Source organism: Anopheles coustani, chromosome 2 (assembly GCF_943734705.1).
Source record: "Anopheles coustani chromosome 2, idAnoCousDA_361_x.2, whole genome shotgun sequence".
NCBI lineage: Eukaryota > Metazoa > Arthropoda > Insecta > Diptera > Culicidae > Anopheles > Anopheles coustani.
This window is the reverse complement of record NC_071289.1, coordinates 44,886,111-44,910,739: the sequence shown is the minus strand read 5'-3', so window position 1 is coordinate 44,910,739 and position 24,629 is coordinate 44,886,111. Positions and strand designations below refer to the sequence as shown.

At 39.4% G+C, this 24,629-nt stretch overlaps 3 protein-coding genes across 3 annotated transcripts; 1 reads left to right on the top strand and 2 right to left on the bottom strand.

Moving 5' to 3' along the window:
- Window positions 1-4,004: 4,004 nt before the first annotated feature.
- Window positions 4,005-7,691, bottom strand: LOC131266578 (protein yellow). Its single transcript, XM_058269147.1, has 4 exons — window positions 7,353-7,691; window positions 5,467-5,573; window positions 5,148-5,401; window positions 4,005-5,053 (listed from the first exon to the last, which is right to left on the bottom strand). The coding sequence occupies exons 1-4, from the start codon at window positions 7,580-7,582 to the stop codon at window positions 4,376-4,378; spliced, it is 1,269 nt and encodes a 422-aa protein (XP_058125130.1). The 5' UTR covers window positions 7,583-7,691; the 3' UTR covers window positions 4,005-4,375.
- Window positions 7,692-12,394: 4,703 nt separating this feature from the next.
- On the bottom strand, window positions 12,395-17,571 carry LOC131262373 (gamma-aminobutyric acid type B receptor subunit 1). The gene is made up of 16 exons (XM_058264366.1): window positions 17,467-17,571; window positions 16,613-16,807; window positions 16,292-16,531; window positions 16,078-16,212; window positions 15,829-15,999; window positions 15,537-15,753; window positions 15,260-15,425; window positions 14,934-15,183; window positions 14,709-14,858; window positions 14,502-14,644; window positions 14,312-14,435; window positions 14,113-14,229; window positions 13,837-14,044; window positions 13,098-13,354; window positions 12,879-13,016; window positions 12,395-12,796 (listed from the first exon to the last, which is right to left on the bottom strand). Exons 2-16 carry the CDS (start codon window positions 16,667-16,669, stop codon window positions 12,650-12,652), a joined length of 2,520 nt encoding a protein of 839 aa, XP_058120349.1. The 5' UTR covers window positions 16,670-16,807; window positions 17,467-17,571; the 3' UTR covers window positions 12,395-12,649.
- Window positions 17,572-20,284: 2,713 nt separating this feature from the next.
- LOC131262099 (DNA mismatch repair protein spellchecker 1) lies at window positions 20,285-23,673 on the top strand. Its single transcript, XM_058264023.1, has 6 exons — window positions 20,285-20,396; window positions 20,458-20,507; window positions 20,579-21,109; window positions 21,185-21,456; window positions 21,546-23,184; window positions 23,254-23,673. The coding sequence occupies exons 1-6, from the start codon at window positions 20,360-20,362 to the stop codon at window positions 23,434-23,436; spliced, it is 2,712 nt and encodes a 903-aa protein (XP_058120006.1). The 5' UTR covers window positions 20,285-20,359; the 3' UTR covers window positions 23,437-23,673.
- Window positions 23,674-24,629: the final 956 nt, after the last annotated feature.

The following is a 24,629-nucleotide window of genomic DNA, read 5'->3' as shown; positions in this document are numbered from 1 at the left end:
TATAAAAAGTTTTTGGCCCATAAATAAATGAAAATGCAACATAAAAATTATAGTAATGTTAAATATCAATTCTTTGGGAAGCTAAGTTTTTGCTTAGCCTTCAAAATTTGTTGGTTTAACAAATGTTTTAAGCAAATTTTATAATAAAACATTGTGCTAAAATATTGTGCTAAAAACGCATGGCAGTCAACGTGTTATTTGAATTTTTTATTCGAACGAAGAACGTAACAATCATTTCAAAAACTTCAACTAGGTTAGTTCGACAGGTTCGCGTGTTTTTGCATTTAACCTCACAGTACATATATATTCCCAATTGTTAGATATAGGGTAATATATTTTAATGATAACCTTCTGTCGATCACAGAGCAGAAATGACCCCTGGAAATTCATAACGCGTATGAGCTGAAGCAATGATCTAAAAATAAACATTAAAAAAATATCCATTCCTTTAGGAGATCCCGCCAGTGCGATTGTAAAACTCACTTAGGAAAATGGACAGACTGAATTATGGTTCTAAAGGGACCGCGGGACCTGGGCTGCAAAATGTTGTACTCAATTTGGTATGTCATCACATTAGCATGTGCTGTCCCACGCACAAGAAATAACAATAACAACGATCCCAAATGAACGCCTTCCTGGCCCCGACGAAGCTTACGTAATCCGAATGCTGAGAATAAATCAACGTTCAGGTCCTGTCTGCATTTCGCAGGAAAGCTCTACCTGCTATTTCTCTATACTATTTCGATTCACGGAATACCAGTCAACGATCTGAGGTTATTTTTCGAAAAACCAATAAGATCCTCCTATTTAAACATTTATGTTTCATCTTTGACACAAAATTTGCAAAATGCTCGAAATTTGTCTTGATTTCATTTAAACATTTACAAATTTTAATTCCGCAAGCATTTTAGAACTGTTCAACGGACACATTAAACGGAGGCCTGTGATTGGTCGGCCCGAACCGGTCAAAACCGGTTCTCCGAAACGGTTATCCGAAACGGTTCTTCAAGGTCATAATAAGGTCATAAATCGTAAATCACCGGGGTCTGTTCCAGCGAACCGGTTATGCCGTAAATGCTGCTTCGTTCTAGTGGTGGGTACATCGAATCTCCAAATCCGAATCTCAATCCATCAAACAGTGGCTAAACGATGTAAACCAATCAATGCCGGTCTGGAAATCGTTTTTTTCTAATCTGAATCCCCTTCACATCTTGCCTTATCTGAAAAAAAAGCATGCCACACATTTCCGAAGTGAGCTTCAACGGTGTAATTAGTTCTGTTCATCTTGAAAACCAACTAACGTATGGAAACGTTGTGCTTCGCAAGTATTGAAAATAGCGCACAGTGATTTTTGTATGCAACACTGCCTAAAGAAGATTATCAATTTAGAATGATAGTTTTATACAAAATCCAGTAAAAATCTATATCAAGACCTGATATATCTGAATCATTATCACTCCGTATTCGTATCCGTTCTACTGTATTTCTTTGTTAAAATAGCTTCATGAATGTGTTTTGAACCTAACCCAACGAGAAATTTTGGCGTCATTTTGATGTAAAAGAATTCTCTTGAGACCTGATCGCTCTTCTTTTCAGAAGTGTTTTACACCTTCTTTTGCAGCAGATTTCCTATGCAATTTTGGATGTAAAACACTTCTGAAAAGAAGGGTAAAACAATTCTCTTGATACTTGCGGGACACCGCAAAAGAGAACTGTTTTGACAACGTGACTGTGCAACGTGTTTATAACACCTATTTCTGGCTATACGCGTAAAAAACGTATACCCATTCGTAGTAGATTATATGAGCTGGGTTCAGGATATCTTTTCTTTCCCAAAATAATTATTTTCATGGAGGAACATATTTTTGATTGTTTTATTATTTTGATACAACGATAATATAATATACATATCGTCCGGTTCGGAAGGCAATCAGGGGAAATGTTCAGAAATCGTCCGACGCCTCCTCTGGTTCGTGCTGGCAAACAGCGACCACGGATCGTAGCAGGCTCCTTCGATGTACGATGTGCAGCACCACTCCGTCATGCCCATTGAAAACACGTAGAATGCATTCATGTTTATTTCAAGCCGCTTCTTCCTCCTTGTCGAGACACTGAAATGTGTGAAAAGTGCGGACAAATCATCATCAGTAAGAACTCTCTGCTGTGGGTTCTTACACACGTACTTACTGTCTGGTGCGAGTTAACCACCCCGAGTCGGTCGATCCAAGCGCTGCTATCGGACACGGGCCACCGATGCTATGTTACACCCGGTAACAACCGATGATCGCCGTGATGTCCAACCGACACCGACCAACTATTAACACTGAGTTGCAGTTTCGGCGCCTGTCGCTAAGGGTCATCGTCTCATCCTGTTTCCTTTCCTGCCCTTTTCCTACCATGTTTCATGATGTTGTTTAACACATTGTTTAATAAACTTCACTCCGATTCCGACACCCAAACCCGCGAAAGCGTTATTCTTAACTCGCAGCTAGTTGGCCAGACTTGCACAGTAAACAGTAAACAAACAAAGGTTTGACAGCCAGTACCTCTTTCCACTGCGGTGCCTCCCAAAACAAATTATTGGTAGGTTATGAGGTGTCCATGCCTACCAAAAATACACTTGGCAAGGTTCTTTTAGGTAGGCATGGATACCTTTGGTAGGCAAGTGCAGCAGGGTTCTCCTTGGGAAGTTAAATCGTGCAAAAACCTTTATCAAAAACCTTTATCTAAAACCTTTACCTCGTGTCTGTGGCAGGTAGAATGAAGTGGGTATTGGTGTGGGTGAATATAATTGTGCGTGTGGGGACCCATCGTGGTAGGCGTACGGGAGACGCGAACGGATCGCGATGGAAGCTTACCAAGTTAGTGTGTACCATTGGAAGTAGAGGATATCATAGTATCTAGATCGAGTCACATCAAATTCTAATAGTTTTGGTTCAAGTCAGAACCGAATTATATCGAGTCTTAAGCTGGCCGTAAACGTTGCGAACTTGTTCGTGCGAACAATTTGACAACCAGGCATTGCCTATGTTAAGGAATGGAAAGGAAGATATAAGAGGATATCTTCCTTTCCATTCCTTAACATAGGCAATGCCTGGTTGTCAAATTGTTCGCGCGAACAAGTTCGCAACGTTTACGGCCAGCTTTACAGGGCTATTCCGAGATCCGTTTCGAAACGGTCTCGAATCGAGATTTTTTCGGTATTCTAACATTCGAATCGAGTCGACAAAGTCGACATAGCTGTTCGGCAGTTGTCAAAATCAAATGGTCAACACAGATTTTGGCGTTGAATGTGGAAAAATCGTTTGTTATTAGTAGGGTTTCGTGATAAAATCTATGTAAAATGATATTATCTTCTTTTTAATGGTACGCATGTATCAATCACCGCTCCAAAAATAATAATAACAATCAAATCAAATTATCGAACATCACCAAAGGTTTATTCAAACAATTGAGCGGTAACCCTTTATACACTTTTGCATACACCTTGATAAATCTCGAATTCGAATTTGGTAATGCCGAATATCGAATCTCGAACGTAAATCTCGAACGTTCGGATCTCGGAATAGCTCTTTTAATTTAATCAATTTTTTAGAATCCTGCATATGCAATTCGAATCTTTAGAATCCGTCAAATGGGATTCAAATCTTTTGAATCCGTCTAGGGATCGAATCTTCAAGTCTTCCAAATCCCGATTCTGCCAACACTTATTTCAATTGGTTGATGATGTACGCATAATAACGTGCAATTTCACAAATCAACATAAAATGCTAAATGCCCATAACCACAATAATGGTGGAATAATAAGTATTTTACGACGATATTCCCTAAAAATAATAAGCTTGACAAAAACGCTCAATTGAACTAGCCCTTACGAGCATTTTAGGAGTCAAGTCTACTCTTGATCAATTCGTATGAAACAATCAGTAAAATGTACAGACTCATACTTTTTGTTGAAATTAGTAAGTTTATTTTCATTCTTTCGACAATAATAACATGATGTGTGCCCACGGGACGATAATTTTATTTGTTATTGCCTGCTTCCAATTTAACTGAGTCAATAAATCCTCCTGTCTCTTGAAGTCCTGTGGCTTCGTAAATCCTCTTCACTAAAAAATTCTCCCGCTTTGAATCCTCACGCACTGGAAGACCTTGAGGAGGTATTGAAAAAAATCGATATTGTTTCTCTCATCTTGATGTTGATTCAAATCAATTTCGTTTTGTTGTATGATGTCAATGAAATTGAAGAACTGTTAATGATATACGTCAGTTTAATTAATATTAAGGAGAAAAGATGTTGGTCAAAATTAAATGGAACTGCAAACTGATAGCGATCCATCCATAATCCAAGGAATCTTTGGAATATGATAACAGTTTAACTATCACAAGGTGTTCCCTTGATCATTTCACGGGTCTCACCCACCAAAATTCGATAGTTGTATTGTCCTTCGTCGAGGCTGGTGAAGATGAACATTGGCAATCGATCGGACAGCACCCATAGCATACCCTCGGTGTCAACCTTCAAATCGTTGGGAAACACCAGTGCATCGCTATCGGAATCGACCAGTCCCTGAGTGTCGGTGTTCAACGTCATGCCGGTATTCCAGCATCCAACACCATCCTTGTTAACCTGGGTGTAGAAAATGACACCCGTTTCCGGATCGTAGAATTCAGCTGATGACTGTGAGTTGGGTCCACGATCCCCGAGCAGTTTATAGTCGTAGTACGCCTGAGGACTTTGGGCGTAAGATTCGTTCTTCAGCACTGCATTGGATACCATAAACTCCTTGGTGCTAGAGAAAGCATGGAAATAGACCGGCCTCGTACCATCGTTCAATCGCTTGCCAACTGCCATTCCGAACACTCCGTCCGTCCACTGGAAGTTTACTCCACCAATGTTGTAGTCACCGGCAAGTGGATCAAAATGAAAGAAATTATGCTTAATGCGCCATGATCGGTCTTCGGCAAACGAATAAACGATCACAGCATAGCTTCCAAGGTCCGGTATGTACGCGAAGGCATTGTCACAGTCTCCACGCTCGGTGTCCACTATCTAGAAATGGTGTTATGAAATGATACGAACATTCAAGACAAACAATATACAATATATGATAGAATACTTTTATAGCACCTCGAGACTTACTTACCACATTAGCAAAAAATGAGTCCTCTTTTAACAAAGTACTATTGAAATAATGCCGCCGTATGAGTTTGTCAGTATACAAATCGAACAGCACTAAAGATGGGGGAGCGTACTGGACGGCATCTCCCAAAATATCAGCTAGCCCTGTGTCCATCACCCATAGACGATCGCATTCGTCGGCCCGCACTCGGAACGTCGAAATGATGGAAGCATTATTCTTGAGGTACTTCGAGTCTTCATCTGACATCGTGTGGTGATCTGGAAAGTAGCGAATACAGAACATTAGGAAGTTTGAATCAGCTTCTTTAAACTATTCTTCTTACCAGTCGGAAGTTGATTTTCCTCCCAGCTTGGATATGGCCGTAAATCTGGACTAATTTCGTCGGATACGTTGACATATGTCAGAGAGGCCGCCACTCCTGATTTCCATCTGTAAAGATAAAGTTGTAGGTGGATGTTTAAAAATCAGCTCATGAACGCTGGAACTCACCGGCTTCACGACGAGCGTTCGAATCCCAACCGAAAAATATTCTCCCCTGTACGAAAGGACTGATTATCCAGGTATAGTAATAGAAAAAGTCTAGTAAATCCTTAAAGTTTAGGCATGACCAAGACATTCGTTACTCAAAGAAGAAGTGGATGTTATTAAAATTTCATGATCAATTATATAAATTTTTTTTTGTACAGGTAATTTAATTTAGCTTTTTTTAATTTAGTTGCGTAAAGCGCACTTTTTAAATCTACATGATCAAATCGTTTTTACCATTAAAGACAAAATATAATTTAAACACCATTCGATTCTAATGTCTTTTATTCCCGATAACATGTTGTTCTAGGTTTCTTTGTTGAATAATGTGTTTTAAAAATTGCTTCTTACTTATTTTTTATAATGTGTGAACTAAGCAATGTTATACATTCCATATGCAAAAATTCGTTTCCATTGCTTTTTTAAGACAACCTGATTTGTGTTATACAACCTTAGCCACCGAGCAAAAAAATCTTCTTCCTAGGATTCCCAACTTAAAAACAAAACTACAAAACTGATTTCAATATCTTGTAATCTAGTACGTAATATCTGACAATATTGACTGTTGCTTTAACCGAGTAAAAATGTCTGTTACCGCTATCTGAGCCTTCAAAGGTTAATAATGAAAGTAAACTGAAAAATGAATCTCAATAATAAGGTTCATCATGCTCTTGTGCATGTGCTTGCATGCCTTAACTAAAATACGCGGCAAACAAAAATTTTAAATTTTTTTTCCTATTTGACCTTACTTATACGAGTTCCCACCCAATTAAACAACTTCTTTAAAGTTTGAGGTCCTTTGCGCGTGGAGGTTGAAAGGAGATCGTGACCGTGAATTTATGCAAACCATGAACAGCGCTATGATCCACTTATGCATCATCTCTTGCCACCAACGTGTTGGTTATTGGATTTGTGTATCACTGTCTCGCGCAGGGCTGAATGCAAAATGGAAGACACGAGGGAAATGTTGTAGTACAGGTGAATGTACGCCGCAAGAAGAAGGGGCTCCCAACGTGCAGACATAATAGTTTCAGTTCGTTGCTATTTTTCATCACGCTAACTTCTCTGAGGTGTGTGAGTTGATTCAAGGACAGCTTCTTTCGCTCTTATGCAGGGGAGAGCTTCTAGATTCTTTAAAGCTATTCCTTAAACGAGTAGTTACTAACAGTGATTACTGATTTAACTTTCGTGAAGTAGTTACTTTCTCTTTCGTCACTCCACACTCACTCTTATATTGATAGATGTTAAATTAAGAAACATGGTAAATGTATGTGCTTATTATATTTTTCTGCAACTGGTTGGTTAAGAGTTTGCTTTGAGCTAAACGTGGACCAGCGATTCTCAACTATTGTGTATTGTATTGTGCATAAAAATTACTAGCAATACAGGCATTTTGATTTGACAATGACTTCTTAATTCTATATACTTCATCAGGCAAATATAATAAGTGTGTCATCACATTTTTTCTACTAGTTACCACTTTAAATAATGTAATCATAATTTTAAACTTCAAATAAATGCAGCAAATAGCAAAATAGAATACTTTCATTTTAATATGCTTTAGTTCTCACTACATCGTGAATTATACCTATATTGATAAAAACTTTCAAAAATGTACAGTAATAAGTGAAATTTTGAGCATCGCTGGGTAACGGCTACACACTTCTGTACGATGATGGTTACCTTGGTACAGTAATGAACAACTTGTCCCGCCAGCGTTCCAGTCCCAGCGGTAAATTGTTATGGACGATATAGTTTCCCGATCGTAAGGCCTCCTGTTTGGTTTCCTCCGATGGCCAAGCGTACGACACTTCACGCCATTTGAATTTTTCTTTCAACTTCACAGCTTCGACCACTGTTTGGAACGGCACCGCCAATAGAATGCAGATTAGGCTCTGGATAAAGTACTTCATGTCGAACCACTGCCGCACCTCGTTCTACACTACCCGAAACAACACTTTAGATGTTTAGCAAAACTGTCTCGACGGAACAATCACGACTTCAGCACGTCCGCTTGGTTACGCGCTCGCCTACCAACTGATACTGAAATGATCTGGACGGTCCACTGACCAAACGCACTCTGTACTCTAGGGGAAGGGCTAGCTCGTAACGGTTAAAAAAAAACCCAACAATCTAACACAGGGGTGTCAAACGAGCAACGTGCCTGCAACTACTTTGGGACAATACATGAAGAAAAATTATTCGCATGGTTTTGTTTTCCATTGGGATTGCAAAATTATGACTCTTTGCATGTCTATTCATTGCGCCGCTTCGTGGTGGATTTATCTGCTATATTTTATGCACATACTTCATAGCGATGTGTGCAAATAACAATTAATAAAAAACAACTGATGTCGTTCTGAGTGTTTAAAAACCAATCGAAAACATTAAAAAAATCGCTCGGATTTGTTGTTTCTGAATTTCTACTTATCGGAGGGTACATACACAAGCTAGAACACATAGTATAAGAAGAAGAAGAAGAAGAGAAGAAATCAGGAAACATTTACGGACGAATGCTCAATTTTTTTTTTATTTGTCGAAGAAAACGAAAAAGCATAACAGAGGCGTGCTGAATTCATTATTAAAGTTCGGCACCGCTACGAGATACATCATCAAGCAAATTATGTGAATATGATACGAGAATTACGACAAACGGAAGTGACAAAACTGAAAGGACAGTTAAGGAAGTAGCAGTAAGCATGCAATGATGCTGTTGTTAAAGCGAGCTCAGTTCAGTTAAGCATATCGACCGATGGTATTCCGGCAATGTCTTCCGGCATTCGAAATCTTTTACTTTTTTTTACGAAATATGGTTGATCTCATTCGGGGAAAAGGACTATAAATCACCGCCAGGTTAATAAGTTTTTTCGAGAAAATTATATTCCACATTAACTTCCGTATCAGCATATCATTTGAGTGTGTAGCGCTAAAAATGTATTACCAAATATAGATGCTTTGGTTCAAGAACAGCGCTATCAATATACAGGGTCAATTAAATAGTTGTAAACCCATTCTTCATTTTGGACCGCATACCTGTTTTTGGAAAAAAATGCGACCCGCGTCATCAAACGAGTTTGACATCGCTGACCTACCCGATCGTTAACACCGACGATCGTGAAACCGGCTACAAATGTGGTAGTTACACTAAACAGTTCGCGATCTTGTTCAATGCTATTCGAACCGGTTTTTTTTTTGCGTGATTTTTTCTCTCAAATTTCCGCCACTCTCTTTCGTTTCATCTCGTCATTTCTGTTTATTATTTGGCCACTCTGTCAGATTCAGAGGCCCGATCAGTGATTTTTTATCATGATATGAGATACCTAGAAAATGTTAAAAAAAAACGATAATCCATAAAGAGCTTGAGCGATAGCAATACTATCGTTTTAAGACATAGGAGTGAAAAAATAACCAATTACTAGGAAATAACTCAATCTGAAGATATTCGAATAAAGTGGTTTTTTGACATAGTTCCACTGTACAATTTTGATATGAAACTCAAACTGTTGTGAATGGAATTTAAACACAATAGTCTCTAGATAGATAAAATAGGATAGCGACGAATATGAAGTATGTTTTACTTATTATGTTTTATTAAACTCGTAGCGGATTACAATTGAGCATTAAGAAAAATACAGAGCCTATTATAGTATTTTAATACATTTTCCGTTCAGTTTGATTAAAGTGTTATAGGTAGCACCACAAATAACACGAAATTGAATAAAATGTGTAAAACGGTAATCTTAAAATAGTCAAGATGTACACAAGTAATATCCCACCGATGACGATCGATGAGCAACATTCTAATGAAGTTTTTGTACGAGTTACATAAGATACGCTATTGACTAGGCCACCGATCACGATCTTTTAAATTACAATTTTACATTCTTTCTCTTTCTGGCGTTCAGTTTCTTCTCATGCCTGTCCCGATTAACTTGCACGAAAGGAGAAGAAAAAGGGAAAATCAAACAGACAAGCTGTATTTCTGCTCACCCACTAACGATCACAGTACGCGATCGAACTTCGATCAAAAGATGAACACTTCAAGCCAGATCTTCGTCTACCGATCCTACTTTATGCTCAATTAACGAGGGCAGCATAGCGACTCCCGGCAAATGTAAGTGCTCAATGATCGTCGAATGATTTGCGCGGATTGTTAATCGGTCAGTGGCATCGGCAACAGAAGCAGTCGAAGATCTTTCGATGGAAGATGCAATCGTCCGAGCGAATGGGAGTGTGGAGAGTGTGGGGTAGTACGTAACAATGGGTACATGACCTTTTCTCAACGGTTTTGCTCCTCTTACAATTATGTAAATCCGAGTTCTGTAGGCTCGTTCAACAATCGGTTGAACTGACATTGCAAGTACCGGAATGGTCGGAAAAGAAGATGATCTAACCTCATGATTTCATAACGAAATCAAACCCACGATTTGGAATTAGGTGTTAGAATAAATAGAAGGCTGATTTTTGTTTGTTGACCATTCTATTCTAACGGTGACACAGCTCCGAGAGTTTCTGGTTATACGGTTCACATTTACGTTTGGATGCACACAAACAAACGGAAAAGGGGGTCAATGTGGAAACGCTCAGCTAGCCCAACTGATATTAAATACGTTAAAGAACAGACACAGCGAGCACAACCAGTTTTAAGCATCAACGCTTTCCGCTTGTGGGCACATTTATGGATTGTTCTTTTCAGATTTTCATCGTTACGTAATATAGATCGGACTTTAAATCGTGTGTTTTGGGATAGAGGAAGGGAAAGTATTTTTCAAAATAGAAAATAATGGACAGAGCATCCAACGAATCACGAATAGTGTACCTCCCGATTGTTAGAGATACTACTATATAACGCAAAAAAAGTCAACAATGAAGTTGAATAATACATTTTAAAAAATTGTAACGGACACAATATTTTATTTGTTTTGCTTGTTTCTGTTGGATTTTTAAAATATTAGATTTTGAGTTAAAAAGTGTACATTCTCAAAAACATACGCTAGACACAAACTGCATGACTATGATATCTAGATAATATCATTTTTATAGGCCAAAACTAGGATACGTGTATCCAAATCCCGTCCACAAACTTTTAAATTCTTCAATAATTTTTTGGTGTTTTTGAATTCTTTTATTTACAACCATTTTTTAAATTTTTCATTTGTAAAGGACAATCAGAATGCAAACGTAATTTGTGTTAGAGGTTCGGAAGTCAAGTATTCACTACGCATATGATCCCTTGTTGGATAGTAAATGAAAAATTGAACGGAAAATAAGGTGATATCATGATACAATATATTCTCATTGCCCATAAATGGAGCAGAGAGATTTATTAAACTGTATATATGGACAGTGAACCAGTTGTAGATAGAATTAAACTGTAGCATGTATAAGTTATCGACATTTTTAGCTGGGCATCTTAAAGTATCTATAAGGGTACACTTATCTACAATACGGAAGCGCAGGAACTTTTTAAAAAATCATTTAGGATAATCATGAAGATGTTACTACGCGTGGTTGTGAAGGTTGGCGAGATAATTGTTCTATGCATGCACAAACAAGCTTTCAATTACACGATGTGGTTTCCATCTGACTTCGTGCTTTGATATTGCTGAGGTCAAACAAGAAAGGGGAAAATAAGAAAAAGCATTCCCGGACGTCTTAGCTGACGAACGTTCACTTTTGTGTATCCTCTTGCACAATATCCTGCGATCGACCGTGCATTTAAATAAGCTGGGGACTCCCGTTTACCTTTCCGTGCCAACAACAATCCAACATCCAATAAATCGTAGTCTTTGAATTAGCAATTAAACAATTATATCATTCAATTTTGCAAAATAAACATTGTTTTATCAATCTTTTTTTAATGTTTGATGGGTGAAATTATTCTGATTTCGTTTAGTAAGGGTTTAGCAAGGTTTGGACACCTCTTCCTCAAAAGGTTCGCAAATCTTGATTCCAAACACGTTTCCATGAACACTCGTGTAGACGGATTGAAACTCATACGTGTGAATGCTAAAACAAAAGATAGAACAAAACGATAATAAAACTTGTCTTGCCAATGGATGCTAACTACCTAATTTGCTTATTGGAAGTCCCTTCTAACCGGTTTTTGGTAAGGGGTTTTGCATAGTATTTATCGTTTGTTCGACGGCTCGGTCAAAAAATCCCGGTCTAGTGAATATTCTCGTTGAATAAACAACCAGATGGACCAACAACAAACTTAAATGCTTCCTTGAGAAGCAGACTTGAAGTATTATACTATTCCATCGTCATCTATTAAGATAATGAATGTTTCGTAAGAAGTCTGCAATGTGAGATTTCTTTTATTTATTGGTCCTGTCATTACAAGTCTCATACAAAAGCTATGTTTAGATTCAAATAACCATATCTTCATCAAATCATATAATTATAGTCCTGGGTCACGATAGATATCATAAGCGTTTTAATTTTTATCGACCGTTCTGGTAAGCGGCTGAACGCAGAAGAATCTTGAGAGGCTAATCTAAAGATGCAAAAGAAAATTACTTACCCACAACTTATTTTAAGTTCTCCTCACGTAATCCGTGCTTTTTGTCACCGGCATCAGTATTCTCAGGAGTGGAGGTTAGCATGGTGTCTGGATTTATTCGTCTGCTCAAAGACCTTACCAAGTGTCTTTCTAATTAGAATCGGAGTCATGTACATACAGTACTTTTGCTCGGTCAAATAAACACATCCCCCAGTCTAGCTTATACTTAAAATAATCACTTTATTGATGAATGGAACTGAAAGCTAATGTCAAATATAATTATTTTCCGCTCGTTCTCTGCTATGTTATATCTATAAACTATCGATGCATCTGTTTACCAACCTTTTTACTTCGATTTACTAACATTCAATAGCTAGGTTCAATTGTATATATTGATTTCTATCAATGCTTGTGAGTGTAGCAAGATTGTTATTTGTAGTTTCCGCTCAACCGGACACTCTGGAGCTGCCTCGTTTTACTTTTGAGCTAGGGTGGTTGATGTAGATCGATTAAACTGAACACCGCCGACAGAATTGCCATTCACCGGTTCGTTGAACGGTTGACCGTTCTTCGACTCACGTTCCGTTAATCGTTGTTTGAGCAATCGTATTTTATCTTCTTTCTAAAAACGAGTAAATAACAACGGTTTAATATTGCAATTCATTTCATTGACGCAACATCTTACGAAGTCCCATGTTTCTTACTTGAGCGATCAATTTCTGCAGGTCATCGTTTTCCGATATTAGCTTCTGGTAGCGCTCTTCGTCCTCCTTGGAAATTCCCGTGTCGTTACTGAACTTTGATTCGGCCTTATCTTTCGGATGTCGCAGAACTTCTATCACCTATAGTGAACGACCATGCGGCCAATTAAGACATTTGCTTAGTTAGGCCTGGTTCTGGCTATCTAGCATAAATTATCCTACCTTTGGTACGAAAATCAGAAGCATGCTGAGAAAACAGCAAAATATTACAGCAAGCGCCACGAAAGCGAACGAAGCGTCCTGCTGTGACGCGATCACCATGGCGACCGGAGCGGTGATCAAGCACAGGACTACGACGTTATAAATACTCATGCCCACGTAACGGGAATCGTTGATCTGTTTCACTTTCAAAGAGCGCGTTTCGTATGCCAAAAACAGTCCAAATACAAGAATCAATCCTTTGAATCCATAAATAACGCCTAGCGAGAAGATAGATCGTTATCATTAGTATCAGTTGCATATAAATGTTTTCATCGTTAAACCTATCAAATAATTTTTTGTAAAAAAGTAACAAACTTTGCAAACAACTTTTTAAAAGCATTTAATTAGATAAGCCACGAATTGCGTTGCTTTACTATTAAAAATCGATGGGATCGAATCCCAGCCGAGAACGGACACTCGCATGTTCGAGACGACTGACTATTCTCGTATGGGGATGAGACATACTGACTACAGTTTTATAGATTTTGACCTACCGCTGAGAACTATTAGAAATCAGCACAGGTACAGATCATGTAATAATAAATAAATAAATAAATAAATAAATAAATAAATAAATAAATAAATAAAAAAATAAATAAATAAATAAATAAATAAATAAATAAATAAATAAATAAATAAATAAATAAATAAATAAATAAAAAAATAAATACATAAATAAATGGTATGAAAAGGGACTTACCTAACCAAACCGAATTATTGTGACTTTCACAATGCTCAAGTTCTGGCCGTATCTTCACATCGTCGTTCGATGAAATTGGATCTTCCAAAGGAAATGTTTCAAGGCGACGCTGTAGAGGGTCCTGCATCTGCCACGTCAAAAGTATTATCAAATCCACCGTGAGCAATCCGGAGACCATCGTATAGAGTTTCCACGGTTCGACTTTTTTCTGCAATGCATGCATTATGTAGTACCAATGATTTTGAAGGATTTCTTTTTCAATTATGCTTTAATTACCTTAGGATCCGTTTTTGTTTTCGTTGTAAAACGGTGCACACGCCATACTTTGCTGAACATGGCACCGTAAGCAAGTGTAAAACCAGTTGAAAGAATCCATGCCCTAGCTTGGCATACCTTCATGAAGAAATATAGACAACGAAAAAAGGAAATGTAGCTAAATGCACTACGCTGAGCTATCTTACATTGAGCCCAGTACCTTAGGGTAATTTTCTGCTGTAATAAATTGGCCGTCAATACCAAGTAATATCACGGATACAAGACAAATGATAACTCCAAACAACATGATTGTGTTGCAAACCGGATGGGACGTTTGTATCACTCTGTAATTTTCAATAAGAGAGAAAAAAATAATTTTAAGATGTGCGTGGAATGATCCATTTGCTTACCTCCGATGTCTATGCCAAATATTGAAAATGATGAGTGCAATGGCCACCACTATTCCGAAACATGATATCGTGCTCATGCAGATGAACAACGGTAACGAAACCGTCCTAAGGACACGCCTCACGATGGTTCGATCCTGAGGAACCTGCAAGGGAAAAATGCCATTCAATCACAACCGGCAAAAGTTCCCGGTAATCGGTCAACAGTACCTTCTCGCCATCCCATTTCTCTTTGTTGAACCAGGTGAGATTGTCCGCCTGCGTATCGTAGTATCCCAGCTTGTAGTATTGACCATCGATCATCTGTTCAATCTGGGTCAGCGCGATACGATCACCTTGCGAGCTGAAGGCAACAACACCCTACGATCGAAATGTTTTCAATAAAGATATTAATCATGGCATTAGTTCCCCGGTCGTCACAAATTTCATGCTTACCGATACGCCCAGAAACTGTGTCGAGTTCATCGCAGCGTAGATTGCGTTAGCCGTCTCCTTATCAGTGTAGGTAAAATCCTTCAGATTTTTGCCAGAGTTTTGTTCTGTAAAGCGCTGCATCGTCTTGTTGAAGGCCAATGCAACACTCCACACGGCATCATACGCAAGCGGGGCCTCCTGGTACCCTTCCGGATAACGATTGTGGCTTATGTCGTACCCTTCGACTATTAAGGCGGCATTGAGACGTTTTCTAGAAGAGTGAAGAAAAGGTTACAAAACAAGAATTGAAAGTCAACCTCATTTTGCCAGCCACCTCCCCAACGCACCGAAAATCTTCTGACGACATTCCTGATATGGTTTTCTGATTGTTCTGGTTCCACATCAATGCTTCAGTTGTGAGATGGCCTTCAGCGGCGATCTTCATCTGTTCCTTGGTACAAGAAATATTTTCGTTCTTCAAATTAACTTCATACCAGTTATCCTCGTACCAACCTGTAAGGTAAGGAATGAAATCCACCACATTACAAAATTCATACAAGATAGTTCAAGGAAAGCATGCTATAAATGTTATGCATCGATCTAAGAATAGTCAATTTTACGTACCAATAAAGAACCACACGTACGCCCTCCCGTACAACTGTTGCTTGTACATTTCGCAGAGTACCCGGCGCGCTGCCACTACGTAAAATAATCCGACTATGATTCGTGCATCCTGGCGCCGTAAATTGCGGACGGCATCGGTCGGATCGGAAAGAAACGATTGTCTTGTTACTATTTCAATGCCAGCATCTTTGCAGCGCGTCTCGAGATCTTCCACGGTCTGAAACCAAAATTAGACTGTTAGCATCCTTCAACATTATGGTACGGGAGGAACAGATGTGTAGATGCATAGTACCGATATGAAAACTTCTTCTGCTTGCTGCAATATGGCAACTCTCGACCAACCAAACTTTTGCATGAGTTTGATTCTGGTTGGATTATGCACCGTAGCTGATGGATGCGTTCTGAACAGCGTTGGAAAACGACTTCGATCGGAAAGCGCAGGGCTCGATGCTCCATAGCACAGCTGAAATGTGCAACAAGCGAAAATGGTGACACGGTGTGACTAAAGAGTTAGAAGCGGATTTTCAGTACGGATACGAACCACAACCAAATTCCACATCTTGGCGGCCTCTGCAACAGTTGTACATACGGTACTGCATCCAGCCAGCAGCATTAACTTTTGGGGCGAGTTGTAGAGAAGATTGTACATAACGCTAGCACCCAGCCCGGGTTCACACTTTGGTTGTCGAAACAAAAAAGAATTAGAGGTCTTTGTAAATTCAACAGTTCATCATAAACTTAAAGCCGTTAATCACCTCGCTATCGTTGCTGTGAAGTGTGAGGTTGAATCCAGGCAACAGGTCAGGATTCTCGTTCACGTCTTGCAGGGCCAGCTTGGCTGCCGGCATGCATGCTTGCCCACCCTGCCAGCCCCCTTTGCCTGCTATCGGGAAAATTCCACCAATGTGCAACTGGTTTGCCCCATTCACGCTACCGACAAACAGCACAACAATCAACAGATAGCAAGCGGTTCGATATCTCCGGCCATCTGGCAGCTAGTGTCCATAGTACATAGTACAAAAGACAAACATTTAAAGTTTACTTTCCACGGTACATGCTTTCAACGTTCTACTCACTCGTTCACTGATAACACCTAAAACTCCTGAATGATTCTCCTGCTCTCCCAGCTTCATTTTGCTTTTCGATACCTCCAGGTTTCTTGTAAAATGGTAATCGATTTTTGTTGCTTGCTTTTTCGTCACGAATGTATGGTACTACATCAATCTTCCATCGTTTTTGTTCATGGAAGCCTTCAAAATCGGCTTGTACATCTAAGAAATTATAAAATACACAAACAGAGAACATAAAATAATTTATGGCATTTAATTTTCATTTTCTTCATTTCTGTATTTAGATACAAGATTGCGGAAAAGAATAAATAAGAAAAATTAAAAGTGAATAAATCCATTCCAAAAACCACTTTACTTGTTGCTGAAGAGATCCTGCCCTATTATTTCACTGAAACATCATTCATTCATTAATATTGAAGATGGGCAATGTTCACACGCTAATGCTCTCTGAAAATCAGTGCCAATTCTTGAACAGCAAGACACGCGAGATAAATGTATACTTGAAGTGAAGTTTCGTAACGAGAATTCACCTACGCATGGCATTATGTTACGCGGGAGTAAAACCTTGAAACCGCCTGTGTTTCCTAGTGGTCATTGGTATTTTAGCTGTCCTGAAATTCGTCAATCATCTCAACGATCAGACCGAGAAAAGGTGGAACCTTTTACATAATCTCTCAAGAAAATATCACTTCCCTGTTCACCTGGCAGGATATGGGGATACTTCTATCTCATTAGCACTTCTTCATAGTATCTGTCAGCAGAGATTTTCACTTTGATCTCATTGACTATAGGCGTAACTTTTCCCAAATTTATCGCATCTGGCACGGCGCACTAAACCAAATAAAATATCCAGCGTTTACCTCCGATCTAGGTTTACGGATTTGTATCAAGGGAAGATAAAATACTTGGCAAATTTAGCACCGAATCAAAAACATGGGGCAATCCTATCGAGTTCGATTTTCATGCCTCATACTGGTAAGAGCAACTAATCATACTGTTGGTGAAAGGATTCTTATTATCCTTGTAAAATACCTTCTTGCCTATGAGCAGTTCTGTCTCGTTCCTACAAGTAAAGAATTTTGTGCGCATGTGCTACAATCGTTCCTTTGAAATGGTTTTACTATTGCGTCCAAACCTGTGATTGTGCGGGTTTCACAGTCGTACGGTTATCTTTTCTTATCCATTCAACAATTTTCCAATTTATTATGTTTTACGTACAAATTTATTATGTACGTTGAAGTAATCGCTAAATATTATAATTCACTATTATATAACCGATTTTTTTTAAATAAAAACGAAAAAAAATCCGACGAAATTTTAAAAATCAAGGTAAGATCAAAAGTTGATCATCACCCAAGGTTAGTTCTAACAGCGGTGAGATCAATAGCTTCGGGTCATTTGATATGATACAGTTGGTCCCCGCAGTACGCTATACTCGATATACAGTAGATATCCGACATACGCGGATTCGGAGATACGCCCCAGCGAACGGTTTTGCTCGAATCAGTTCATTTTACAGGCGAGGGGTAGGGAGAATCCCATCTCCACGACCCTCTACTGTGGACAAGATCGAGATAGCTGCTATTGATGCTATGCCCTGACTCTTTCTTCCTCATTGGGTCATGCATTTGCTGTTAACGCGGAATAAAAACCGGTTGATGGTGTTCGTGAAGTGGAAGGCATATGCATTGTATGCGTGTTTAGGATTCTCTTTCAATGCTTTCTGCTGTGTGCAAAAAGAGCATGCCTCAAATGTGCTATCTCTTTCACTCTTATAGGACCTGTGTTTGTTTGTATGTGTTATGATTTTTATTCTATGTTATTGGCACAGCTGATTGCTGAGCAATGTAGCGGTCTCCAGATTTACAAGCGTTCGAAATTGGTAGCAATCGCTGCACGGTTCAGTTTGTTTCAATAATGTGAATGGCCATTATTAACCAAAGGCTTTGGCTCACTTCTTTGAACCGAAATCCGATGGACCTTTACTCATGCTGACACGTGCATAGAGCGCTTAACGACATGATTGCGGTTGATGCGTTAATGTGATGACACATTGCTATCATATTTCAATCCATTGCGATTCATTAATTTTCAATCGTTATTTTAATAATGTTCTTTCATTTATTCAATTCCATAGTAAAACGTACGAAAAAAAAGTAGAAGAAGATGTAAAAGGACAAATAAGGAAATTACTTAGTTTCATGCATGCAATTTCATTCCATTACCTAGACGGAATTTCATTCCGCAATCAAAACAATCCCCATGCATGCTTCGAACACATACACCATTCATATCTGATATATCTGTCACCTCTGACTCAACGTTGTGTGCGTGTAATCTGACCCGCCGTTAAGCGGATATCGGGGGGTCCGAAAGAAAACGGCAATAAACTGCTCGATATTCAGTGTACCGCCGTTCGCTGGGAGCCTATACTAGGAGTTAAGAGATTGAGTTATTGTGTACATGTATCATAGGCTATTCAAACTTTTACTTTGTCCATTAATATGAATGCAATGCAAGCGTATTCAAACAACATAAATTGGAACAAACGAAATAAAAAGCGTAAGTTATGCAAATGTGTAATTCACATATTTATTCGTGTGGTTGTACATCTCAAGAATTTAAATCGATGTAATAAACTAGAGTTGTGTAAATCGGATTCAGATTCATGAATCTGAATGAATCTCTGCCTTATAAGGGATTCATGAATCTTTCGCCGCGAGATTCATGAATCCCAAAGACACACCAAATGATGTAAAGTCACCAACCAAAAGTCGGTTGAGGGACCACCTTTTTTTTTTTTTTTTTTTGGTCTCATTGTCCACGCCTATGACAGAATCGGGGAGATTCATGACAGAACCATGAAAGATTCATGAAGATTCATTAAGGTTTCGAAAAATTCATTAAGCTTTGAATATTCGAATCCGCAAAGATTCATGAATCCATCTGAATGAATCTTAGGTAAAAGATTCATATGAATGAATCTCGCCAAAAGATTCATTAAGCACAACACTATAATAAACCCAATCTACTGTCAAATTTTGAAAACTGCCCCAGCGAACGGCGGTACACTGAATATCAAGCAGTTTCTGCCTTTTTCTTTCGGACCCCCCGATATCCGCTTAACGGGGGGTCGGATTACACGCACACAACGTTGAGTCAGAGGTGACACGCACACCAAGCGTGCCAGAAAAAAATAAATAATGAATTGCTATGGGCTGAAATACGGTAGTAATGCGTCTTCACATTCACATTCATTCAATGCATTCTACGTGAAACAAACCCCGCTAAGCGATTTCGAGCAATCGTCTCAAAAACGTCCTAAAATGAAATAAACATCGAGCAGTTTTGTATGGTAAGTATTACGAGGTAGTACAACTGTTCGTAAACGTACTACATTTGTTTCACCCTTATACAAACAAGAAGGATGTTTGTTCGCGCGCAGGACGTTTTCAGAACGATATTTCGAGCTGACTTGCGGTTTACACACCGTTTTTGCTTAACCTGTTAGCAAAACGACAGAGCCGAAAATAATATAGACCCAAAGTGGTTATTATCCAGGTGGGTGCATCCCGAGAACCCACCATGCATAGACCTACATCTTCCATGGGCCTTGACGTCTAAAAGAATTGACAGCAAACTGCCATTGATTTCGGCGCCATTCTGAATGTTTACGTACTTCAGCTAGCTGGCGGCACCAAGTGTACCATCGTCGAATAGTTGCGTTAATTTCAAGTTATTTTTTCGTTCACAATGTCTAGCTTAAAACCACTACAATGCCTAAATCTGGGTACACATTATGAGATGCTATTGTTGTTGAATCATTAATCAATTCATCTTTTTTATTGCAGACAAACCACAGCAAAAAGCGTTCATTGAATTCTACAAATCACTTGGAGAAGTAAGTACAACATCCGCAACATAGCTGAAAGTCACGAACAATCTTGTATCTTTTTCGGTTGTTTTTTGCAGAAACCCGCGACAACTATTAGGTTGTTTGATCGTATAGACTACTACAGCTGCCACGGTGAAGATGCAGCTTTCGTCGCAAAGCTGCTTTTCAAGTCCACCAATTTTGTTAAAATAATGGAATCGGACGGCCAACAATTGGCATATGTTTCGTTGAGCAAGAACAATTTTGAGGCTCTGATTCGGGAACTACTGCTGGTTCGGAACTACCGCGTCGATGTTTACACAAAATCTTCGCAGAAAAAGTTGGGCAATGAGTGGACGGTCGAATTTAAGGGCTCGCCGGGTAATCTGGCCCATTTCGAAGACGTTCTGTTCAACAGCAACAATGATATGATTAGCGGATCGGCCCTGATTGCGCTGCAAGTTCGGCAAGAGTCAAAGAACCGTACGATCGGATTGGGCTTCATCGACGTAAACGAGCGTCGAATGGCAGTGGTGGAGTTTGTCGATGACGACTTCTACACCGAGCTTGAGGCTTTGATCGTCATACTGGGACCAAAAGAATGCCTTCTTCCTAGTGTATCGGCAGAGGTAGGTTGCATTCAATGGTAAATATTCGCTACAACTTATTAAATTAACTTATATCTTTTCTTGTTCTGCTTAAAGTACGAGCGTATTCAACAGCTAATGAACAGAAACAATGTAATCGTAACACTTCGTAAAAAGAAGGAATTCGCTCTCAGCAAAGAGGATATAATAGACGGTCTCAACAAATTGCTACGCTTTCGCAAAGGTCAGCAGCAAAACGCAAATACCATTCCTGAAACGTCAAAAACTATCGCTCTACAAGGACTAGGGGCAACGATAAATTATCTCGAACTTGTCCAGGAACCCGGTAACCACGGACATTACCAATTGAGTTTGCTGAATGCCAAACGGTAGGTGTTGTAGATGATTAGTCTAAGGAAGCTTCCGATCCCGTAACATTTTAAATCAAAGTTAACACATTTTAAACCATATTCCATAGATACGTTCACTTGGACGCAGCTGCCGTTTCCGCTTTGAATCTGTTTCCCAAACCCGGTACTCCGATTTCTTCAAACGCTTTCCGTTGGCATAGCGTTTTGGGGGTTCTGGATCGGTGTCGCACTCCGCAGGGTCATCGCTTGATGGCTCAATGGATAAAGCAACCATTGCGTGATTACGAAATAATCAAGGACCGACACGATATCGTCGAATGTTTTGTGAATGATTCGTCGGTCCGTGCCGAGCTGTACAATAACCACTTGAACAAACTGCCCGACATATTGCTAGCTCTAAAGCGGCTACTTCGCCGTAAGGCGTCATTACAGGATATTTTTCGCCTGTATCAGGTGGTCCTGCGGATGCCGAAGATATTATCGTTGCTCGATTCACTTTCCAGTAATGTGGCCGTGCGTAATATTCTATACGATCCCATCAAAGACATTTTGGGCGATCTAAAGCTTTTTAAATCCATGGTTGAGCAAATTATCGACCTAGAGGCTGTTGAGCGTGGCGAATATATGGTAAAAGCTACGTTCGACAGCCAGTTGGAGGAGCGAAAGGAGGAAATGGACGCAGTCGAGGGTAAAATGAAACGTCATCTGTCGTCCGTGGCAAGCGATATCGGATTAGAGGCGGGTTCCTCCATAAAGCTAGAATTTGTCAGTCACCATGGGTTCCATTTTCGGATTACGGTCAAGGATGAAACATTGATACGCAAAAACAATCGCTACCGAATTCTTGATGCCGTGAAAGGAGGCGTACGTTTCACGACGGACAGTTTGAGTGATATGAGTGAAAACTTTTCGGAACTTAAGGAAGCTTACGAAGAGCAACAGCAAACAATCGTAGCGGAAGTAGTCCGCGTGGCTGCCGGATACGTCGAGCCATGGACGATGCTGAACAATCAAATTGCACAGTTGGATTGCTTGGTTAGCTTTGCCGTCAGCGCCGTATCCGCTCCGATTCCGTACGTTCGACCCACAATGCACCGGGATGGCCGGAGTGTGCTGAAACTATCTCAGATTCGGCATCCATGCCTGGAGCTGCAGGAAGATGTCAACTTTATAGCTAACGATGTCATGTTCGATGAGCAGGATTCAACCATGTATATCATAACTGGTCCGAACATGGGCGGCAAAAGCACGTACATTCGTTCGGTTGGCGTGGCAGTGTTGATGGCTCACGTAGGCGCCTTTGTAGCATGCGACAAAGCGGAGATTTCCATCATGGACTCCATTCTCGGTCGGGTCGGAGCGGACGATAATCTCAGCAAAGGACTCAGTACGTTCATGGTGGAAATGGTTGAAACTGCCGGAATAGTCCGGGGTGCTACCAACAAATCTCTTGTCATCATCGACGAGCTGGGCAGGGGAACGTCGACCTACGAAGGCTGTGGCATAGCATGGTCAATCGCAGAATGGCTGGCAAAGGAAAGTAAATGTTTTACCCTGTTCGCCACACACTTCCAGGAGATAACAGATCTGGCAACGTACGTTCCCAATGCGAAGAATTCTCACATGGAAGCAATAGTTGATGGCGAGCGTTTGACGCTTTTATATCAGGTCAAACCGGGCATCATGGAAAAAAGCTTCGGTATACAGGTGGCCAAACTGGCCAACTTCCCACCGGCGGTTGTAGAGGTAAAGAATTGAACCAATACTTTCAAATGATAATGCTCACTGAGTGTATTAATGGTCTTGTATTTACAGCTCGCCCAGAAATTTTACAACGAATGTGAGGATCATCAGAGTAATTTAAAGCAAAAGAACGACTGCGAAGGATTGTCCACACTAAAGAAATGCTTCGATGAAATCGATCAGTTTGACGCTGAAAAAGACTCTTATTCTCTGTCTCCTGAGATACTGGAAAGCGTAAGAGCGCTGCTCGCATAAAAATCACATGAAATCGAACATTTTAGTAAATACAGTTTTTTTCGGGATTTTCCAAATCGAACTGCTCAAATTCGTCAATCTATGTTTAATTGAAGTCCCTTAACCGTACTCTGACCGCCATAACAACAGAGAGAGGAGAGGTGGGATTTCAAACAATTTAGTTTGTAAAACTTTTGTTTAAACTTAATGCTAAGCTAAGGAATACGATGGACTTTTTTCGCATCAAATAAATCGCAGTTTTGCAAATTCAATTTTTCTTAAATAGGCTTTTTCTATTTATTTATTTATTTCCTAATTGCATGGCACACGCAGGGGCCTATTGATGTGGGTTTGCTTCACATTGGGATATAACACCCTGCAACACACTGCTGTTGTGAGTGTTGATCCTTTAAATTGATTCCATTACCGACCATTTGTCCTGGTGAATATATTAGATACCATTGGTGAATATATTATATGATTGTTGAACATTGATAAGTTTGAACTTTTAACAGAATTTAGTCAATCAAGCATTTTGTTTTGTCCTGAGCCCATTTGTATTATTTTTGTCACTTGTTTTGATTCTAGCGAATTTAAGTCAGTAAAACATCTCATCGAAGTTGTAACGGTTATATTCTATTGTATTATTTTTTATGAAACAAAACGCATCTGGTCCGTCAGGTTAATGAGAAGTGTACGTATTATAACGTATGTCAACGGTCTTTGTTTTCTGAACTTCGTATACGAAAGGTAATGTAGCTTGTAACTCGTAGCTGATGTACTAAAAAAGAAAACTTGACTAGGAATCTAAGACTTGAGAAAGAAAACTTCAAGAAAAAATATTTCCTGAAAGAGTCTCACTATGTTCAAAATTACTGGCTGCAGGCCAATCAGGTGCCGGAATATTCCAGATAACGATAGAAAACATCGACGACTGCAAAGCATCCCTCCATCATGATTGAGTCGGTTTTTTGGAAGCATTTTTTTTAACTAAAAGGGCAATGTCTTTTATTATCATGGGTGTTTTTTTTAGCAAAATTTAACCTCTTTAGGCCCAGTTTAATGCCAAAATCCTTCATTTTTTGATGAAATGAATATATTTTGATCCATACAATACTAGCTGATTAACCCGATTTTATCCGGGTAGAAATAAATTCCCAACTGAAGAGTGTTTGCATTCAGTATCAGTTTTCCAGTTGGACCAAAAAAATTCT